The sequence below is a fragment of the Emys orbicularis genome, chromosome 18 (genome assembly GCF_028017835.1).
Source record: "Emys orbicularis isolate rEmyOrb1 chromosome 18, rEmyOrb1.hap1, whole genome shotgun sequence".
Taxonomy (NCBI): domain Eukaryota; kingdom Metazoa; phylum Chordata; order Testudines; family Emydidae; genus Emys; species Emys orbicularis.
In genome coordinates, this window is record NC_088700.1 from 9,202,237 (window position 1) to 9,224,564 (window position 22,328).

The window sequence follows — 22,328 nt, forward strand, 5'->3', positions numbered from 1 at the left end:
GAGGAGATGAATGAACAAGAGTATAGCCCGGTATACAAGGGAAAGAGCAGCACATGTAATATATTTCTGAGCACAGAACTCCAAAAATATGGACCAGACATCTATCTTTCAAACCACATGAGGGACTGATCTGCTGAAGTGCAGCTGAAATCAATGGGAGCTGAGTACACTCAGCACCATGTACCTCTCTGTGTTATCCTGAGTCCGGAGGACACTGTCGACTTTAATAGATGATTCTTTAACAGACTTGAGACAGAATCCCTAGTTTTCAAGAGAAACCTGAGAAAACTCCAAAGTGGGATGTAGGCCATTCCGGCTCATAGGTGTTGATTGGAACAGTCATGATAAGTCATGATCTGTATGAGAAATGAGATGTGTGGTGCTCTTTAAAAATTGGAATGCGAATGGGTACTTTAAGCATCTGCTTTTCCCTGCTACAGTCTGAGAGCTGGTGTGACATGCAGAAGATGAAATGTTAGCAAAGCAGTCATTTCTTGCTTCAGATCAATCCCACACACGCTCTGCTCTGTGTTTAATTTCGTTTCTCGGTAGCGGATGTTATGGATTTAGTCTCATTATGTATACACAACCCACACAGCACAGCAATGAAATAACCACAGATTATATGCACAGCTGTATACAATATGTATTTTTCTGATCAACGGTGAAGATTCAAGACTTTTTTAAATAAAAAAAGAGCACTCTGTAGGTGGAGTGTTTCATATCACTCAATTACAGTGCTGTATTGAGTAGCATTTGCAAGGGCTTGCGGGGGGCGAGAGAGATTCATGATTCTGGCCTCTGAATCTGCCCCAAATCTCTGGTTTTGGTTCCAGATGGGAGCCAAAATTGGAAGACCTCTATTTTCTGGTTCCTGTGCAGTTTCAATAGAAAATCTCCTGAGAGTAGCTGATCTCATGAGATTTCTGCCACCCAGAGTGGAAATCTTGCAAAAATTACTTGACCGCTAAACTTTTGCACCCAGATCCTTGACTTGACTTGTCATCAAACCCAAACACTAGCCTCAGGGTTCTAACACCACTTCTAGGGTCGTTTTCTGTGGTAACTGTCGCCTATTGGAATTCCATCTGGCTTTAGGTGATACTGTTTATATGAACTCTGCCACTCAAGACAGACCCCACAGTATAATCTTACGCCAGTGCACCTTCTCTATTTACTGAATCTTTGGAAGGTTCTCCCTCTGTGTATTCAAGTCCATCCCAGCTAACATTACTGATGAGGTGATTCACGTTTTGGTGAGTGGTGGTTCTCTCCTTTGCTAGGGGCCCATTTTGGAATCTGAGCTGGGTTCATAGATTCATAGATCCTAGGACTGGAAGGGACCTCGAGAGGTCATCGAGTCCAGGCCCCTGCCCTCATGGCAGGACCAAATATTGTCTAGACCATCCCTGATAGACATTTATCTAACCTACTCTTAAATATCTCCAGAGATGGCGATTCCACAACCTCCCTAGGCAGTTTATTCCAGTGTTTAACCACCCTGACAGTTAGGAACTTTTTCCCAATGTCCAACCTAAACCTCCCTTGCTGCAGTTTAAGCCCATTGCTTCTTGTTCTATCCTTAGAGGCTAAGGTGAACAAGTTTTCTCCCTCCTCCTTATGACACCCTTTTAGATACCTGAAAACTGCTATCATGTCCCCTCTCAGTCTTCTCTTTTCCAAACTAAACAAACCCAATTCTTTCAGCCTTCCTTCATAGGTCATGTTCTCAAGACCTTTAATCATTCTTGTTGCTCTTCTCTGGACCCTCTCTAATTTCTCCACATCTTTCTTGAAATGCGGTGCCCAGAACTGGACACAATACTCCAGCTGAGGCCTAACCAGCGCAGAGTAGAGTGGAAGAATGACTTCTCGTGTCTTGCTCACAACACACCTGTTAATGCATCCCAGAATCATGTTTGCTTTTTTTGCAACAGCATCACACTGTTGACTCATATTTAGCTTGTGGTCCACTATAACCCCTAGATCCCTTTCTGCCGTACTCCTTCCTAGACAGTCTCTTCCCATTCTGTATGTGTGAAACTGATTGTTCGGGTGTTGGTGGGGGAGGAGGGGCTTTATTGCCCTTTGGAAACTGTCTTCTTTGTTTCTTTACGTTTTGTGCCACATTCAGAGACTTTTTGGGTTCAGAAATAAAAACCTCTCATTGCTAACATACGTTTTGCTACCCGCAGCAAGGGAAACTGGAAGAATTCGGGAGGCCAAAGATAGACGGTGAACTGAAAGTCCGTTCCATAGTGAACCACACCAAGCAGGACAGGTGAGTGAATGAAGAAACAAAGAAGTGGACAATGAAAAAAGACAACGTTCTCCCAGAAAGCCAAGTTACAAGAAACATCATTCCAAATGCTAAGTGCAGCACAGGGCTCCTTATTGCTATGCCCTTGGGGTAGTGTGACCAGATGTCCTGATTTTATAGGGACAGTCCTGATATTTGGGGCTTTGTCTTACATAGGCGCCTATTACCCTGTCCCAATTTTTCACACTTGCTGGCTGGTCACCCTAGCCGGGGGCTCTAATACAGCTTAACATCTGTCTTAGAATCATAATGGGTTTAGATCCATAGGTCATGGGCTCAGTCCTGGCTCATGCTGACTCACCCAGGGGCATCGCCTTACACTTGGTGGCTGGTATAAGAATTTGAGCTGGGCAGGCTCCTGAGGTTCCCTGACCAGGGTGTGTGCGGAACCTGCAGATAGATGGCGTGGCTTTTTGTCCCCCTCTAGTGGCTGAAGCACAGAGGTTTATATCACCTACGGTCTTTGAGCCAAAGAAGCTTGGAAAGTAGAAGCTCCTGCTTTTAGGTGAAGAGGCTTCAGGTTCAATTCCCATTGCTGACAACCCAGCTAGGGGGTGTTGCATTACACAGAAAAGACTGGATAATCATCCCGTCCATCCTTCTGCCAATGCAGGATTTTTCCTACCGTACATTTTGTAGTGCGCTGGCCAATCTAGTTTGAAGAGGCCCGATCTTCTAGAGATAAGAAGTCAGAGCTTAGTTTGGATTTCAGCTCTCCGCCTCCCAGCAATTTAGTGTGTTTGAAAGCAGGTGTGGCCCATTATAAGGAGGTGACAGGTAAGCTGTGAAATTCATCTCTAGGCCCAGGTTTAGATGCTGACTAGCACGCTCCCAAAGCCTGGAGGGTGTTCACTTCCAGTGTTTCTCCTCAGGCCCCAGTCATATATCCCACAATGCCCAGAGGCAGAAGCTTTCAAGTCCGATGTTAAATCATAAAAAACTGGCAATTCTAGAGTCCACAAGTTTCATCCACAGTGAAATGCTTAGGTTGTTTTTTGTTACTTTAAAACTCATTGTTTGGGGGGCTAAAGCTCTTTTGGGCTTTGCAAATGCAAACTCTTCTCTGTTCCCGTTTAGATTCACTGCCAACCCGCGGAATTGTAGGACGTGTAGTTAGGTTTAAAGCCACTTACACTGATTTTGAGCCCTGCAGAGAGGGCACTCAGAGGAAAGCCCTGTCTTCTTATTTTTTCTGCAGAGTCAAATAAAGCTGCATCCCTATTGAAGGGATTGTGTGTGCTAGGTGAACCTTTCCAGTGGCTGATTTCAGGGTGTCTCAAACAGAGCTGGGGAGCTTTTTCCTGTATGATTACAGAGTACTGTATGTTTCCTGGAGGTTACCTACAAGTGAAATATACAACAGCTCTTGGGTGCTCTGGTTTACAGTTAGAAGAGCCTCAGGAAGCAAAACTGACATGTCTTCTCACTACGTGACCTGTCTATGAAACACCTTTGAGAGCTCTATCATCACAGGAGTCAGAACATTTTCTTCTAAAAAGAACTGTTGTTCTGAAGTTTTTCCAAATAAACAAACTGAAGGTTAATTTTATTTTTCACCTAGTCCCTTCTTGCCCAGTAAGACGATCTATGGGCCAAATTGTCTCCCTTACAGTCAGTTGAGTGACACCAGCAGGATATTTGGTCCTACGTTTCCACACGTTTCAGCCTCATTAATTTGGTTGTTACTTAGAATTGCATTGACACCGAGCGCCTTCAATGTTAAATCATTATATAGCTAGCAACGTTTCACTGTCCTGACTGGGGAATAAGTGAAAGGTGAGCTTTCTGTGAAAGGTGTATATATAATTAGATGTGGGATTTGGTTTCTGGCAGGTATTTATTTTTGTTCGATAAAGTGGTGATCGTCTGTAAAAGGAAAGGATACAATTATGAGTTGAAAGAAATTATCGAGCTGCTTTTCCATAAGATGACCGATGATCCCATGAACAACAAGGACATTAAGAAGGTAGGTGGACAGAGCAAGGAACTGGCTTAGCTCTCTTGGACAGCTTTTCATACTCATGCAGGTCAGTGTCCTAGGGCACCTCCTCTCCCATTGGACTTCTAAAACAGAAATAGCGCTTGTAAAATCTGGAAATCAACCCTTCGATTTCAGGGCAAGGAGCTTAGAAATGGGAGGCTGAGCTGGGTCCCCTGACCTGGGGCCTGCAAAAGAGCCCTCGAGAAGTTAGAATGACTTGACTGGAATGGGGGAAGCTGCTCTGTTCTTTTAGAGAAGCCACTCTCAGAGAGAGTAATTCACAGACAAATTGGAAAGGATAAAAATGACCTAAAAAAGGAATGGAGGATGGGGAAGAATGGGCAAGACATACACATGCTTATTCCAATTCACACATCCGGGTGACTGGGCGTTAGTTGTGTGTGTCTCATTCCGGGCTCCAAGCTTCACGCTCCCCGTGCCTCGGTGCATTTTACAGAATACGAACCTAGTATTCTAGACGGCAGATCGTGGCAAGCACAGCGGCTCTCGCGCTCTCAGGCACTAGCTCCTGAGTTATCATTGGGAGAGGGAACGTGGGCCGGATGGCCAGGTTTATCATTGCCTGTTGTTCAGAAGAGCTAATGGGAGTGGAACCTCCAGCAATAACTGTTCTGGAAAAGGCATCTCTAATGGTTACTCCTTCCTAATGCTGCGTGGGAGTTATCAATACTGGAGTTCAAATATCCCAGTGGAGAGTGCTGTTTCTTTAAAAATGGCCGACCCAAAGGTCGTGGTGGAAGCCTTGGTCTGGTGGGATCTTTGTAGCTTCTTGGACCTGTCCCTCAGCAGACAACCCTCGAAGCTGTAGAAAGTGTCTATTTTTCAGGGTTAGCATGGACATGGCAGGCTTTTTGCATTGGGTATACTCTTCTAAACCAAGTTTCTCTATCAGAGATGCACATACTTTGCCTGGTTTTGGGCTGAGGTGATGACACAAAGGAAGATCTGCATCCCAGTAGACTCCACAGCTTAGCAGCTTTGGCCACCCCGTTAGTGTGGTACAATGTACAGGCTAGCAACAAGGGAGCTGTTGTGCCATTTTGAAAATAATTGGTGGCTTTGCTGCTGTGATGTTGAAGAGAGATTGCTAGCCTTCTGTTTTAATGAATTGTGTTTCCACTTTGCTCTCTTATGCTTTCTAGTCTCATGGAAAAATGGTAAGCAACCACGAGATCCACTTTATTTTCTTTAACATTGTAGTGAACTGGCTAGTGTGTATATGCACCACTGCCTTCTGCAGGGCAGGTTGGATGTGTGTCATAGGCTCTATATTGCTGATGGTGAATGGAGAGTCTCCTTTAGCTTTAATGGCAGGGACCTGAGCTTTTTGGAGCCGCAGGATCTGGGTTCTCTCCCATCTGCTGCTATGAAATTCTGGTTGATGATGGCGTGCACCAGAGTCAACCATTAAGTCATTTGTTGCAAGGTACAATAGAAATACAAAGCTGGTCTTTGCACCACTCCCCTGCTTTTATCACCAGAGAGGTCCATTGTAACCAGAGAGGCAAGTAAAGAGAACACAGTAAAACAGATGACAAATGGACCTGAATTAGCCCCCGCCCCCCCTCCCCCCCCCCCAGATGTTGTTGCTTAAGCATTCAGCACAAAGAGGTAAGGGTGAAAGAACCAACATCTGATCATTTATTTTGATTTCCTGTTGCAGTGGTCGTATGGGTTCTACCTGATTCACCTTCAAGGAAAGCAGGGCTTCCAGTTTTTCTGCAAGACGGAAGACATGAAGAGAAAGTGGATGGAGCAGTTTGAAATGGCAATGTGAGTGTTTTAAGCTTCCCTGCAAAAATCATCTCGGGGTGCACACCATTGCTGCTAATGAAACATGGCCTGGTCAACTCAGTTGCTAGTTCTCAGAGCCCAGCGCTCTGATCTGCAACTCTCACTGACTTCCATAGGACGTCCATGCACAAAGGGCTTCCGGAATTGGGCCTGATGTGATAGCATCTAACCAAACGGTTCATGCAAAAAGCGTGTGCAGGGAAGATGTCTATAGAAATTGCCACCTTGGGAGAAAACCTATGGCATGCAATGTTGAGCATGTATTTGACCAAACAACCGGAGTTAAGGGCTAAAATCTGCACAGATAGTCAGCACAAGGGTGTGGCATCCTATTTAAGCTCTATTTTGAGGACATAAGTAGTGCGTAGGTCTCATATTGGCCTTCTGCACAGTGGTGAATTCTAGTTAATGACTGACTTAGGAGGGAAAGACAGGAGCATGTGTGAATATATCAATGAAAGTTTAACGCACCACACATGACCCCCTCCCAACCGCTAGCCCCAAATGATTCTCTAATTCTTTTACTCTTGTGCAAGATCTTATACCATGCTTTGTGATTTCAAAACTTTGACTGAAATCCAGACAGTAGCTGCAACCATAGAACTCAGAAAGTCTGGCAAGGGCAGGCTGATACAACTTTGGGGGTTTGTCTTTTGTTTTGGTTTTTCCCCTCTTTGGAATTAGGTCCAACATTAAGCCAGAAAAAGCCAACGCGAATCACCACAACTTCCAGATGTACACGTTTGAAAAGACGACCAACTGCAAAGCGTGCAAGATGTTTTTAAGGTGAGCAATGCTCTTCTGGCTCTTCCAGAAGAAAACTTTTTTTAGAAACATGTCCATTTAAAAAAAAAAAAAAGTGTAATTGCTCATTCATCATTTCCCTGGTCTTTCACCCAGTCGAGAAAAGATGTGAGTTGGGCAGGGCTAGGAATCTGAGATTCTCTGACTTACCGCTTGTCAGCTGCGGAGTTTCAGGCTATGTCAAATTTGAAATCCGCGTTGGTGATAACAGGCCCCTTCGCCCTGACCTGGGAGGACAAATTTGGGTGGGAACAGACTGTGGTTTTATCAGTATTTCATGCACACACCTGCCCAATGTTAACTGACAGCTGTGCTGTATTTGCCACTCCCCTCTCTGCCCCTAAAATGGAGCCATCTTTGTTCCGCATTTACTCTGGCCCACAAAAGGGGGGATTTTCAAAGGCACAGTGGGCAGAGAGGTACCCAACACCTGCTGAAGGTCAATGGGAATCCCAGCCTAAGCCTTTCCCACAAACCATGCCCTCATGTCATTAACCGGGATGTTAGCTCTGCAGTATCATGGTCACGCTACTCAGCCACTCCCTGTGTGGAGTAGTTGGGCCCATGGGCGTCTTCCAGCTCTCCAGGCTTGTGGTTGTATTTGAACTATAGATTTTTGACTCATTAATCCTCACCAAGCCTGGCTGTCTTCCCACATTGGGGGCAGCCCACTTACCTGGCACCCCTTGCTGTCGCATCGCAGGCAGGCTGATCCAATACAGGAGCCACCAGGAGTTCTCTTGACTGTTTCCCCATCCCCAAACCTGGATTCTGCGTAGCCTTCCATCCTCTGGGGGACTCCATATTCAACACAGTGGCTCCACTGTCTAACACAGGGGTTCTCAGCCTTTTCTTTCTGAGGCACCCCCAACGTGCTATAAAAACTCTGTGGCCCACCTGTGCCATAACAACTGGTTTTCTGCATATAAAAGCCAGAGCCAGTGTTAGGAGGTAGCAGGTAGGGCAGTTGTCTGGGGCCCCACGCCACAGGACCCCACAAAATGAAGTTCAGCTTCAGCCTTGGGTGGCGGGGCTCAGGTCCCTTGACTTCAGCCCCATCTGGTGGGGGCTTCAGCTTTCTGCCTTGGGCCCCCGCGAGTCTAACACTGGCCCTGTTTGGTGGCCCCCCTGAAACCTGCTTGCGTCCCCCTGGTTGAGAACCACTGATCTAACGGACATTTCACGGGGACACAATAATGGGAGACTGTCATGTGTGAGCTCTTTGTGACTTAAAATTCATACTCCTCAGCCCTTTGGCTAGATGTTTTCAACATCTAAAATGGGTTTGTCTTTTTTATTCCCTCTTTTCATTCTTTTCCTTTCCTCTGCTCTCAATTCACACCTAACTCCCAGACTTCCAGCTCACCTCTGCTGTATCGCAGAAATGACCCTAATGATCAGGATAGCCTAGTAGCTACAGGAGCTATCAGTCCATGCCCCTGCCCCATTGCTATGGGAAAGCAGGTATAAATATCTGGCCATTTGACAGGAAACAGAATCCTTTATGCATCATTGCAGAATTTCTGCAAGGAGCAAGAATTGCTGGCCTGAGGCTATAGATAAATCTTGCATACAAGGACCATACGCTGAAGCTATAACCTGCCCAGGGGGGCTGCTTATTGCTTGGCCTACCCAATGGCAAATGAAATTATCATTAGCTCAACAAATGTTGCATTAAGAAACTCCTTGTGCATATTAAATTGTGTGCATTGTCGCTGCTGGTCTTTATATGCTATTCTGAGAACCTCTCCATGAGCAATCTTATGGGATTGGTTGGAACATCAATAACATTTAATAGCTAAACCAATCAGGATTCAAATAAACACTGTATCCATGTGGGTTTTTGCCGTACAGTCCTGCAAGCTCGTGATCTGGTAACTAATGACAGGCTATCATTTAGTAATAGGTCTTTGCACTTATACTGCATATTTCATAGGGGAAATTTGAAAGCACATCACAAGAAATTAGGTTTCAAAAACCACCTCCCCATCTCTGCCTCCTGAGGTTGGCTAAATCCTATTATCCCCACTTCACAGATAAGTAAACTGAGGCACAGGGAGGTTAAGTGATTTACCTAAGGTCAAGTGGCAGAGCTGGGAATAAATCCCAGGAATCTGATAGTTTAACTACACCAGAGGTATGTCCTCCTTTCAGTGTGATGCCCATCAGTGGCAGTATAACGTCATGCCTAGTGTAGATTTGTCTATATTAACACTGTAGGAGAGTCAGGTTCTTTTTAAACACAGATCATACACTCTCCTCCCGTTTGTTCGTGTGTTCCCACTGACCGATTTGATATCTTTGCTTAATCCTCCTCTGCACCAAAACACCAATGCTTATTGCTGGGATTTTAGACTCAATGGAAGTTTTTATTGAATGAATTTGACCTTAGAATCCTAGAATATCAGGGTTGGAAGAGACCTCAGGAGGTCATCTAGCCCCACCCCCTGCTCAAAGCAGGACCAATTCCCAACTAAATCATCCCAGCCAGGGCTTTGTCAAGCCGGGCCTTAAAAACCTCTAAGGAAGGAGATTCCACCACCTCCCTAGGTAACACATTCCAGTGCTTCACCACCCTCCTAGTGAAAAAGTTTTCCCTAATATCCACCCTATCCAACCTTCCCTGCTTGAAAATGGCTGAGATTTTAGCCCAACATTATGACGTCCGCTGTAGAGCCTTCTGCAGATGTACAGCAAGCTCAACTGGGAAATAGGGCTCGGTGTTGACTTTTGGCTTTTATCAGGTGGTGTTTGGCCTTCCCTAAGGGTGTAGCGTTCATAAGTGGATGGCTTGCAGGGATGGTACAGGGGTAGGGAGTCTACTCACTGCTAAGTCACCAGCGTGAAGCTCCAGGTTAGAGGTGACTGCAGGTTACCACCTGATGAGTCCGGGGCCCCGACATGGAATGAGCTGGTGGTTTCAATCCGCTTCCCAGGGGGGACATGCCCACGTTGCAAAAGTCATGATTGTCATTGGCACAGATACACCCACATGGGCCACCATCAGCAGAGAAGCTGAGGAATGAATGAATGAAGGAGAAGGCTGAGCTACCTAGATATGGGTCCTACCAATTCAGAGTAGAGGCACATTTCCTTCCTAGTGCTCTTATTCCTCCCGGTTGGATACACTGAAGGATTATCCATCTGGCACCTTTCACATATGTTAGTCACTAGCAAAAAAAAAAAAAAAAAAAAATAGTAAAAAGTTTACAGAATAAACTATCATGCAAGAAGTAAAACAAACAGGTAATTGGGGAGGAATATCAAGGAGGGGACCGGAATGAAGAAAAATCGTAAATTTCCACTTCTGTTTTCACAGAGGAACTTTCTATCAGGGCTATCTTTGCATGAAATGTGGAGCAGGTGCTCACAAAGAATGCTTGGAAATTATTCCTCCCTGCAAGATCAGTAAGTCTTTTGACATTCTAGCTGTTTTTAAAAGGGCTCGGCTTCTTGTGAATGATCTGATAGATAGAAGTTGTTTTCTTACTAGCACTAAATGTCATCCACTGTTTTATGTCCATTTCTGAATAGATTAAGAAAATTTTTTAAAGAGTTTTCCATCCACTTCCTAGTATGGTAACTGTGTGTAGCTCTTGTGTGTCTGGGTATGTATGTGTATATGTATATTCTGACTATTTCAAGTAGTCCCCTGTAGTAAATATACATACATTTCAGGGGACTACTCCGAATACAGTAAAGGAACATAAAGCCAGCAAGCAAGTTGGAAAGATACTTAATCCCTACCATGCATCAGGTGGGATCTTGCAACCAACTTGACTGATTCATAAAATCATAGAATATCAGGGTTGGAAGGGACCTCAGGAGGTCATCTAGTCCAACCACCTGCTCAAAGCAGGACCAATCCCCAGACAGATTTTTGCCCCAGATCCCTAAATGGCCCCCTCAAGGATTGAACTCACAACCCTGGGTTTAGCAGGCCAATGCTCAAACCACTGAGCTATCCCTCCCCCCTAAAATAAATCTCCCTGCAGGCAGATTCGCTGAAGCTAATGTTAGAAGAGACTTACTGTAGTAGGACATGAAGTACAGGCTATATAGATCCGATTTAGGAGCAATCTTGAGATTCCTACCCGAACAGATGTTGACTGGGAAGCTGCAGAGTTTGGCTGTGGGTTGTGGGAGGCAGAGGGGTAACGGAAGGTAATTTACTGCATTGTTTAATACCCCTTCTTGGCTAAGTCGTGTCAAACCAGTCTCTGAGAAGACGAAGTATTCTTCCCTCCAGGTGAAGGTAAAAGTGTTGCCGCTTAGAAAGCAACAAGGATAGGGAAAAGGGACAACAATGAAGGAAAATTCCATCAGACCGCCTAAGTGGGCAGGGGGAGGGAGGTGAGAGTGTGTGTGTGTGTGTGTGTGTGTGTAATGGAGACAAACAAATAGGCTGTCAGTAGATGGCTCCATGGGTTACTATATTTACACCTGCAACTGCTCTGATGTGGTTGGTGGGGATGCAGTTCTTAGTCTAATTTCTAATGGGCATTTGGGCAATATAACCACACGATGCTCTTTCTCTCTCTCACCCCCAATCCCCCACCACACACTCACAGCTGGGCACAAATCCGCAGGGCGCGGCTCAGGATGTGTTTGTTACCAAAGCGTTGTTTGCAGGCCTGAGGTGCGTTGGCAGAGCTGGCTGCGATTTGGGGCCTGATCCACAGCCCAGTGATGTGGATGGAAAGGTTCCTACTGACTTCAGTGGGCGTTGGAGCAAGTCTGTAGTGCCTCACTTTTGGTCCCTTCTGTCAAGATGATGAGGCACTGTAGCCACTTGAGTTATGCCGTGGAGTAGAGGGAAGTGCAAAACAGAGGGTCGTTTCCCCCTAAATTAACCAATTATTTTAACATTTATTTTCAGGCTCTCCAGCGGACCAGGTACGTTTGTTTAACAAGCCTCTCATTCCCTTCTAACTCCCTGTCAGGCAGGGGCTGTGGGGGCATCTGTGTTTCACTAGTCCAGATTGAATTACAGCTGTGAGCTTTCAACTAGCTCTGGAAGCAGCCTGGGCCTTGGGGAGGGTCCCCAGCAGTCACTGCGAACGTTACATTGGATAATATCCGTGTCACAACATCCTAGGGACCTACAAGGAGCTGATCACCCCCAATTTCCTTTCACTTCTGTGGGATTTGGGGGATCTGATCACCTCTCAGGATAAGTGCTGGTAACAGATGTCCTTCATTTTAGACCAGAATTGGCTTGTTCCACCTGGGCCTTGCCTGTCATTTGTGGGGATCGCCGTCAGATGTGCTGACTCACAATGCTGCAATGACTCTGCATTCTGAACTATCGTAGATGGAGAACTTGGGCAGAAGGATAAATTTTCACCTCAGTATTTCCCCTGCTAAATGGCGATGGTTCCTCTTACAGAGAATGGAAACCTTCCTGTCCCTAAAGTGAAGAATTATGGGTAGATCCAGCATGATATGCCCCTTGCCTTAGGAAAAAATTGAATCTGCTCAGGGAGCTTTGCGGTGATCAGGGCAAGAGCAGAGGTTACTATGGTACTTAAGGGGATCTTATTTTATCTTTAAATACATTCAGTTGCAATAAGTTTTATTGAACATAAACTATTTTTCTCTCTCTTTGCAGGACTCATTAAATACAGGACCTGGTAAGGGTGGTGTTGGTGTTTTGTAAATGGGTAATGTAGGGGAGGCAGCATTGGGATCTGGTTCAAAGAGGTTGATGATGGCAAATTTTGGAAGCGGCTCTCATACAGTGTTTGCACCGAAAGCCTGGTCTACACTTAAGTTATACTGGTTCAACTATGTTGGTTAGGGGGGTGATTTTTTGCCAACATAGTTATGCCACTAAAACCTTACACTAAGGCTACATCTACACTACAGGGGGGGGTCGATTTAAGATACGCAAATTCAGCTACGCGAATAGCGTAGCTGAATTCGACGTATCAGATCCGACTTACCCTGCTGTGAGGATGGTGGCAAAATCGACTGCCGCGGCTCCCAGTCGACGGCGCTTACTCCCACCTCCGCTGGTGGAGTAAGCGCGTCGATTCGGGGATCGATTGTCGCGTCCTGACGAGACGCGATAAGTCGATCCCCAAGAGATCGATTTCTACCCGCCGATTCAGGCGGGTAGTGTAGACCAGGCCTTATACTAGTATGAAGGTGCCTTATACCAGTTTAAGCACTCTTCTACCAGTATAACTGCATCCACACTGGGGGGGGGGGGGGGGGGGGTTGTTTTTTGTTTTTTGTTTTTTGCTGCTTTAACAGTACCAATGTAGTTACATCGGCAGAGCTACATCTCTCGGGGTGTGAAAAATCCACATCCCTGAGAGATGTAGTTAAGCCAACCTACCTCCATTGTAGACAGCACGAGGTCGATGGGAAGAATTCTTCCGTCAGCCTAGCTACTGCTTCTCAGGGAGTGGGAATGACTGCAGTGATGGGAGATCCCCTCCCGTTGCTGTAGTAAGTGTCTACTCGACACTGAAGCACCACTGTAGCATTTTAAGTCTGGGCATAGCCATATTTAAAGCAGCAAAACTTTCATATGTAGACAAGCCTTAAAAAGCCAGGAGACTGGGGTAACCCTCATTCTGCTCACAGGCACGTCCCCTCACAGTTACGGCTGAGATTGAGGAGGACGGTCCAATTGTTTGAGCACTAGCTTAGGACTTGGGAGACCCAGGCTCAAGTCACTGCTCCACCACAGACTTCCTGCGTGGCCTTGGGCCAGTCACTTAGCCGCCTCTCAGTTCCTATGTGTATCATGGGGACAACAGCACTGCCCAGTCTCCCCGGGATTGTGAAGATAAATACATTAAACATTGGGAGGTGCTCAGATAGGCTTGGTCTACACTCACCCCCCAAATCGAACTAAGGTACGCAACTTCAGCTACGTGAATAACGTAGCTGAAGTTCGAAGTACCTTAGTTTGATCTTACCTCGGTCCACACGCGGCAGGCAGGCTCCCCCGTCGACTCCGCGGTACTCCTCTCGTCTAGCTGGAGTACCGCAGTCGACGGCGAGCACTTCCGGGTTCGACTTATCGCGTCCAGACAAGACGCAATAAGTCGAACCCAGAACTTCGATTGCCAGCCGCCGAACTAGCGGCTGGGTGTAGACATACCCATAATCTGGCAGTGAGGGCTGTATAAATGTGGTTATATTGCGGTGGTGGTAACTCACTCTGTAGCTCCTAGAGTTCTCTTCTGTCAGCGTCGCCATTCACTCTGGTCCCTGTTACATTTTCCCTTGTTCAAGATTAATGCAGACCAGGGCCCTGGGATAGTCCTGAATGCCCCACCTTGCACGAAAAGACCCAGCTCCCTTTTGTGCCTCTTTCACTTACAGGAAAGCCCGTCCTGGGGGAAAAGTCCTCCTAATCCAAGCTGGCAACATGAACATTTTGAGCATGAGCATGTTGCTCCCATTAGCTGCGGGGTGGGGGTGAGGTAAAAGCAGCTAAAAAGAAGGGGGCTAAGATAAATATTGTCAGTTGAGTGCGGCACGGGAGGCATCTTTAACACATGATCATTCACAGCACAGAATGTCAGTCCCAGGTCCCATCAACAGTCAATGGGAGTTGGGCGCCTAACTCGTCGTCCCCTCAGAAATCCCAGTCTGTGTCACTCAGCCTGTGATGACTCGCGCGTGGCTTGTTGTTGCCCAATTAAAGCCTGCCTGAGATTTCACAGTTCCAAGGCAGGTGCCATCTTTGCAGCTGGGGTTCAGGTGGGCTCATTGTTATCTGCCCCCAATGTTTTAGCTTGCCAGACTCTCTCATGTTAGCCATGTAGCTTGAGCAAATCAAGGCGCCATGCCATAAGCATGAATGAGCTACGCCGGCAAATCCTGACCGCTAATATTCTCTGGGTTAGTGGCTCACAAGATGGTCTTCTCGTAACAATAGGTTTTGTTTCCTTTCTCTTTCTAGGTCCTAAAATGGTGGCCGTTCAGAATTACCATGGCAACCCAGCTCACCCAGGAAAGCCGGTGTTAACGTTTCAGACTGGGGACATAATAGAACTGCTAAGAGGGGACCCGGATTCGCAGTGGTGGGAAGTGAGTGAAGTTGTTCTTTGGAAATGTTCAGAAGTCCTTACACAGAGGCTACCAGCTAGTCATAAAGTTCTTATTTATTTATTTCCCCCTTTGCACTTTTATTCACTGGAGTTTGCCAGCCATCATCCAGATAAATTCTCTGAGGCATATTTTCAGCTTGTGTCAGGAAGACATAACATACAAAGTTCTCCGAAACTGGAACAAAGAATCCAATTTCTTTGGCACAGTGCTGACGTTAATCTTTATTTACAGGGGAGGTTAATACAGACAAAGAAGTCTGGTTATTTTCCCAGTTCATCGGTGAAGCCCTGTCCTGTGGACGCTAGGGTAAGTGCATAAAAACAGACCGGAGCCCAACACCCCCAAGCTTGGGCATGCTCAGGTTTGGGGGGGTTGGCTTGGGGCCCATCTCCTAAAGCAAGACAACTGAAATCGTGGACTGTACACCGGCATGCAGCTGGAGTATCTCTGCTTATTGGAGTCACTCCGGATGTAACTGGTGTAAGTCGCAATTGGGAGCTGTCTTCCTTGCTGTCGGGATTTTGTCTGAGATGGGTGAATATTTATGCTCAAAATGGGCAAGTTCATCACATGGTGCTGGCTTGGATAGATGCCTTTCTCCAGAGCGTAACTTCACACGCTGCTTTGCCTGGGACCTCCAGCTATGCCTAGGAGAGACGATAGCACCTCCTGAAGTGTGAGTTTTGCCTGCAGGCCTGGCTCAGTCACGGAGGACTGAAGAATGTGCTGGGGGAGATTTCTGAACGAGGCTCAAGGTCAGTCAGGGACACTCGATGGAGTCTGCAAATTATTTCACTTAAAGGGACACAGCCATGCTTATTTATCAGGCTAAAAGAACTACCTTTGATGGTGCTTTGTACCTTAATAGTGGCCCAGCCTTGAAGACTTCTAATGTGTTGGGTGGTTGTGTTAATGTGTAACCAAGTGAAGTCCCATCTATTAATTTAATTTTCCATTTGCTGCCAATTAACCGAAACAGAGCCAGTGCATGTGAGCCATTTGCTAACAGTTATGAAAGGACTGGAGGAGTGTAGATCATTAGCACTTACCCAATAAGGGGAGCCTGGTATTCTTCAGTCCAGTCCTAAACCCTAAATTTGACCCATACTGGGTTTAGGGGCTTGATCTTTCCATTAACTCCTGTGGGCTTTGGGGCTCTTAGAGTAAATGAGTCTCCTGAGTAAGTGAATTCTCTACTCACGCTGCACAGCCATTGCAGATGTCCCGTGCATATTGTGTGCTGTCCTTAGTGTAACATGCACTTCGCTTCTCCCTTAGCACACTCTTCCCAAACTCCTATTGCAATTCCCCGGCTCCTTGCCCTTGCACCTTTAACTTCTTCATTCCATTAAACTGCATTTTAACGAGTGCTTTAGCACAAGGATGTGTGACAGCCAGAAGTCAGGGACTAATTTTCCAACCTGGGCTTCTTTCCAAATATGGGGTCTTCATTCACAAACCCCACCGCCCAACTCAGCCGTGCTCATTCTCTGCACCCAGGCTGGCACATTTTAGGGGAGTATGCCCAAGCCCCGTATAACATATTACTTTACTAACGTATCTTTAGAACTGCAGTAAATGCATTCTTCCTATTCAGGGTTTACATGTAACCCATGCAAATGCTCCTCTCACTTCCCCATTTAAATCCTGGCAATAGCCTTTTGTCTGCTTGGGTGATGTGCTTGGCCGTGGTCTGACCCAGATGCCAACTCTCTGACCTGCTGGCTTGTGGGGCTATTTGTATAATCTTTAGACCACAAGCCGTGCTGCCATGGGGCCAGCTTTGGTTGGGGATAACTTCCAGTGACTCATCTGCCCCCCTCCACCTTGCCTTTGTGCTTGGACTAAGAAAAAGATTGTCCCAAAACGTTAACAGAAATAAAAACAGGGGTTGAGGATGTGGAGGGAAAGATGTTTTCAGCCAGTGGGCAATGCAGTGTGGTTCAGTGGATAGGGCACTGCACTACCCTGGGAGTGTAGAAGACCTGGGTTCTCTTCTTAGCATCACCCCTAGCTTGCTGCGTGATCTTGGGCAAGTTTGCTTACCTCTGTGGGCCCCGATTTCTCCATCTGCAGCTTGGCGATAATGCTGATCCAGCACTGTCAGGTGCTTTGAGATTGCACTTGAGAGAAGCAAAGTGGTGGTTGGTTGTTAACAAGTTTTTAAAGCTTTGAATTACTTTTAGGCTATGTCTACACTTCCGGGGGCGTGAATTACATGCCCCCCTAGCACAGGTATAAATAGCAGTGTGGACGGCAAGTCCCTGCCTAGGGAGGGAACCCTGCAGGGTCTCTACCAGCCCAAGCAGTGCAGTGTTCCCCTGCTGAAACCTATCTCCCCCCCCCCCCCGAGACTTTCCTTGTCTCGTATAGCACCCCACCACAGTGTGAATGCAGCCTGCTTTTCACTGCAGCATGTAGCCACACGTAGGACCACAAACGGGTCAGATAAATCAAAATACCCAATACACTTGGCACAGCTGGTTTGTGTGTGCGCGCCAACGAGAGAAGCCGTTGATTATAACCTTCTTCTTCTGACTCCGAGGCCAATAACTCATAAAATGCTTGGCACATACACTCCTCTGTACGGGAGCGTTTTTATCCGAGATGATCTATAATCTAATTAGGATCTGCGCTCCACAGTAATAAGCGGTGTTCTCTTTGCTCTAGCCTCCCAGCAGCCGGCCTCCTTCGAGAGAAATAGACTACACGGCGTACCCTTGGTGAGTCGGTCGTTAAATGAGACATTCTGATAGAAATGCTTTACTACCGACATAAAGATATATTGGCTTTACCCTTTCATTCCATTACTTTGTCACAAATCTGCTATGGGATAAATTATGAATGCACTTTGGAAGCTCCCCTCATCCTCCCCCGACCCCCCCATCCACTGTCGAGACTTTCAGGCAAATAGGGCTAAAATGGCATAGTCAGTTGGTGCATTAGCATTTCACTTCCGAAGACTTGAGTTTGAATGCCGACTTCAGAGCCTGATCCAATGCCAGCTGAAATCAATGGGACTCCTTTTACATGGACTGCAGTGGGCTTTGGATCAGAGCACAGATGGGAAATGCATTTGTTGAGCTCTTGCTACTTTGCCTGCTGCGGATTTGGCCGGGTTGGCAGGTCCCTGCTCAGGAGAAGGGTGTTGGATGTTAGTGTAGGGCATTGGCAGAGCTTTGCAGGAGAAGCTTGCTCTTCACTTGCCCTTCCCTCTAGTTCTGCCCATTGGTATCAGTGCTTTACTTTCATGAGTCTAACTTAACCCCAAGAAGTTTTTCATTGAAACCTATACACCTTGGGACTCATTCCCAGTCCAGGTGGCTTTCTAGGAACAGTATAAAAACAAAAGACTTCAAAGAAGGGAAGGGACTGCACTCTGCACCATTACATCTTTTCTCTTAACTTGCAAAGCAGTTACTTGCTATTTAAATATTTCTGGTCACTGTTTTGCCTACTTATAAAGAGTTTGATCAGACCCCCTTTCTCTCTTAATCCCCCATCCCTCTCCTGCCCTTCAAAAATGGATTTTTTTGTTAAAACATATTTTTAAATATTAATATAACCCCCCCCGTAAATTAAAATTACCTACATTCCTGGATAACCTGGCAGATCAAGGAAGTCCCCTCATGAGTACTCATGCTGTGAACTCCACACCCATCCAGGATAGTATCTTTTGTCCTACTTGACTGCAGTCAGTGTCCTTACTGCTGTACAGCTAACAGAGATTGTCAAAGGATAGTTCGGTGCCAAACTCCCATTGAAAGGTGGGTATCAAACTGGCCTTTGTAGCTTTGAAAATCTCCCCCCAGAATCCCTGCCCCGAGGAGGCTCAGACCTAGAAGATGGCCAGCTCTAACTCCTGGAAGCAGGAGTTTGACATGAACTGCATTGGTAGTCATTGGTTTCCTTTTAAGAAGACACTTGGAGGCTGAGGATTCAAAAGCTCTCCCCATTGGCCCAGCTCTGCTCCCACCCTTGCCAAGTGCTGAGGACCCTGGGCTCCGAGTGACTATGGTGGGAATTCAGGTCACTTGACACTTTGCAGCAAGTGCCCCCAGGATCGGACCAGATTGTAGTAGTCTTGTAGAAGGCCTGCTGCTAGGACTTCTGGTTCTGTGCCGTGTCAGGGTGACACGGTATTTCTGTGCCTGGTGTCAGCAAGCAGGCTGCTCGTCTTTGGAACGTGTTGCCATCCAGGATGTTCTGTGGGGAAGATCGAGAGATAACCAGTGACTGTAAAGTCTGCATGAGCTTATTTAAAAAAACAAAAACAAAAACCAGCTCTTGGTGTAATGAATGGCTTGTGGGCTCATGCAAAAGCCAGCAAAGGTAATTGATTGGTCCCTGTTACCTGCCAGTTAGGGAGCCGCACCAGTCAGGAGGGATGATTGTAGACTTTTTGACCCCGGCCCAATTCAAAACACAGTAGAAATCCTGTGTTACCAGACAGAGCCTTGTCAACCAAACCTACAGTCAGTACCTGGCCGCTCTGTGATCTCAGCACCTAATGGGGAGTGTTCCTTTAGGTTTGCAGGGAACATGGAGAGGCAACAGACAGACAACCTGCTGAAGTCGCACGTCAGCGGGACGTACCTGATTCGAGAGAGACCAGCAGAGGCCGAGCGCTTTGCCATCAGTATTAAGTGAGTATAGCAACGGGTGCTTATGTTAACGGCGCTCGCACAAGGTGGTAAAGTAACCGGCGCGAGGCGTTGAGCTGGTGTCACCTGGGTGTGAAATTGACCATGTTGGACTGATAAGCTTTGCTCTTCTCTGGTTCTGCACCTGAGGAAAGCCTGTGATTTTAATGACAGCCTGATCACCTTAGACATCAGGTAAGCTGTCTACAGAAGATGCTCCGTTTTCCCTTTCGGATTTGAAGTGCAGTGCAGTTCCACTGATCTACCTGACTTGGAGTCATATGTTTTAAGACTTGTTAGTACTGGTGCCCATTTGTAGGGTGAGATAGTCTAGTTCTGGCTGGCTTTGGCTTCATAGAGATTCCTCGTAAGGAACTACTGTGAAGTAAAAGAGCACACACAGGTGAAGTGCTGGTTAGAGATTGGTACTGGGCTGTTTAAACATGAGGATTTCTGGCTTATTAAAGTATTGGCCTTTAAAGTAAAGGCACCATTGATGGTTCTAGCATGCTGCTATGTAGCCATCTGGTTAATCTGGCATATTGTGAGCATTCAGAATGGTTGGTAAGGCACCAGGGCATTACATGCTCTCTCTCATTTAATTATTTATACACAATGGACCAGCTTCAACAGGAGAGACTGAGAGACTGGCACTAGAGTATCCCATAGCCCATTGGTTAGAGCAGCTCCTGCAGTGAACGACACCCAATTTCAAATCCCTGCTCCACATCTGACAGAGGGGAGAATTGAACCTGGGTCGCCCGCATGCCAGATGAATGCTCTAACCACTGGGTTAAAAATTATAAGGGAGGCAGAACTACCACAATTTCCACCTCCTCTGGCCGTTTTGTGAATGACGCCGGAAAATTTTGCTGGGGCTGAAACTGTCTGGCAAATTCATGAATCGTTCTGGGTTACCCAACACTGCACTTTTTGGCAAATAAATTGTTCGTCCTAAACGCTGCACCCAGCCCCTCTGCTGAGTTCTGTTCCCAGCTCCGACACCGACTCCCTCGGTCACTTAACCTCTGTGCTTTCGATTCCCCATCTGGGAAGGGGATAAGGCTGATGCACCTGCCGGGGGGTTGAGCCAAGTGGCTGGTGGTCATAAAGCGTTGGTAGAAGGCAGAGTACTACATGCTAATACACGGCGGGACAGAAGCTGAAGCGTAAGGATCAGGGTGTTTCTGAAGTGCCTGCTGCGATTGTTGTCACAGGTTTAACGAGGAAGTCAAGCACATTAAGGTGGTGGAGAAAGACAACTGGATTCACATCACAGAAGCCAAAAAATTTGAAAGCCTTTTGGTACGTTTTTGAATCTGCTTTTCTCACTGTGCGCGTGACTTAGGGTGACCAGACAGCAAGTGTGAAAAATCGGGACAGGGGGTCGGGGGTAATAGGAGCCTATATAAGAAAAAGACCCAAAAATCGAGACTGTCCCTATAAAATTGGGACATCTGGTCACCCTAGCGTGACTTGCTTTTCCGGAGCTGTGCTGAGCCCCATCGGTGATCACATGTACTCAATGTGTTCTCTCTAGGAATTGGTCGAATACTACCAGACCCACTCGCTGAAGGAGAGCTTTAAACAGCTGGATACAACGTTAAAATATCCATACAAATCCCGAGAACGTTCTACCTCCAGAACCTTCACTCGCTCCCCAGGTAAAACCCAGCGTGCCCAGGACAGTGGCTTGCATCTACAATAGTTCATGGACAGCCACCCCTCTGGTTCCCCTTTTAAGAAATACCTGTGTGATAGATGTAGGAGCTCTAGCTGGTCTCCAGCGAACAAAGGGGGTTCAGAGGCTTGAAGACCAGAAGGGACTGTCAGATCATTTAGCCTGACCTCTGGAAAGAAATGTGCCCAGTACGGGACTTGAACCCATGATCCTGAGAGTGAGTCTGAACTAGTCAGGCTCCTTGTCAAGCACATGAGTGCAAGCTCAGTGTCTCCATTCTCCCCCTCCCTGGATGCTGAGAGGAAGGGCTCTTGGATTGGTTGCATGGGAGGCATTTGTGGGGAGTTTGCCTTTAAGGCCTGGGCTACACTAGCGGGGGGGTTCGCGTAGCTGAAGTCGAAGTATCTTAGTTCGACTTACCTGGCTGTCCTCACGGCGGCGAGTCGACTGCCACGGCTCCCCCGTCGACGCCGCTTACTCCTCCTGCCGAAGTGGAGTACGGGCGTCGATTAGCGGATCGATTTTTTGCGTCCAGATGAGACACGATAAATCGATCCCCGATACATCGAACACTGGCGGGTAGTATAGACGTACCCTTAGAAGGCCAGTCTCCTAGGAAAGCCCAGCTAGGGGGTTTCTCTTTGGTCTTTAACTACTTTTGATTTCTTGTTCCAAACATCATTCCCTTACTGTCTGTGACTCTCTTTTGGGGGGAGGTGTCATCCCTCCACCACTTTTCCAAACCCTTTAGGATAATGATCTGGCCACAATTTTGCAAGATACAAAGCACGCGTAAGCTGAGGTGAGGAGTGGCGAGTGCTTGGCATGTGGCAGGATCGGGCCCATATTGCTATCATGAGTGTAATTATCCCGTGTCAAAAAATCTCTGAGGTCAACATCTTCAGCGCGAGAAATTTCAAGTCCTTTGCCATAAATAAATAAATGGAAAAGGACTGAAGCCAATCGGCATGAAGAGAAGAACTTGTTTCACCTCTGAGACTCACAAGATTG

The 22,328-nt window shown here is 46.7% G+C and overlaps 1 protein-coding gene across 3 annotated transcripts in view; it reads left to right on the forward strand.

The window, feature by feature from the left end:
* VAV2 (vav guanine nucleotide exchange factor 2) overlaps nucleotides 1–22,328 on the forward strand; it is a 304,801-nt gene that overhangs the window by 277,220 nt on the left and 5,253 nt on the right. For 2 of the 3 annotated variants that reach the window (XM_065418652.1, XM_065418654.1), the window contains exons 13-25: nucleotides 2,196–2,281; nucleotides 4,154–4,286; nucleotides 5,986–6,095; nucleotides 6,801–6,902; nucleotides 10,240–10,328; nucleotides 11,800–11,816; nucleotides 12,532–12,553; nucleotides 14,845–14,972; nucleotides 15,225–15,299; nucleotides 17,664–17,716; nucleotides 19,523–19,639; nucleotides 20,854–20,941; nucleotides 21,177–21,300. In XM_065418652.1, coding sequence (XP_065274724.1) covers nucleotides 2,196–2,281; nucleotides 4,154–4,286; nucleotides 5,986–6,095; nucleotides 6,801–6,902; nucleotides 10,240–10,328; nucleotides 11,800–11,816; nucleotides 12,532–12,553; nucleotides 14,845–14,972; nucleotides 15,225–15,299; nucleotides 17,664–17,716; nucleotides 19,523–19,639; nucleotides 20,854–20,941; nucleotides 21,177–21,300 — 1,144 coding nt within the window. Of the gene's footprint in view, nucleotides 1–2,195; nucleotides 2,282–4,153; nucleotides 4,287–5,464; nucleotides 5,480–5,985; nucleotides 6,096–6,800; nucleotides 6,903–10,239; nucleotides 10,329–11,799; nucleotides 11,817–12,531; nucleotides 12,554–14,844; nucleotides 14,973–15,224; nucleotides 15,300–17,663; nucleotides 17,717–19,522; nucleotides 19,640–20,853; nucleotides 20,942–21,176; nucleotides 21,301–22,328 lie in introns of all 3 variants that reach the window. The other variant, XM_065418653.1, reaches the window with a different exon arrangement.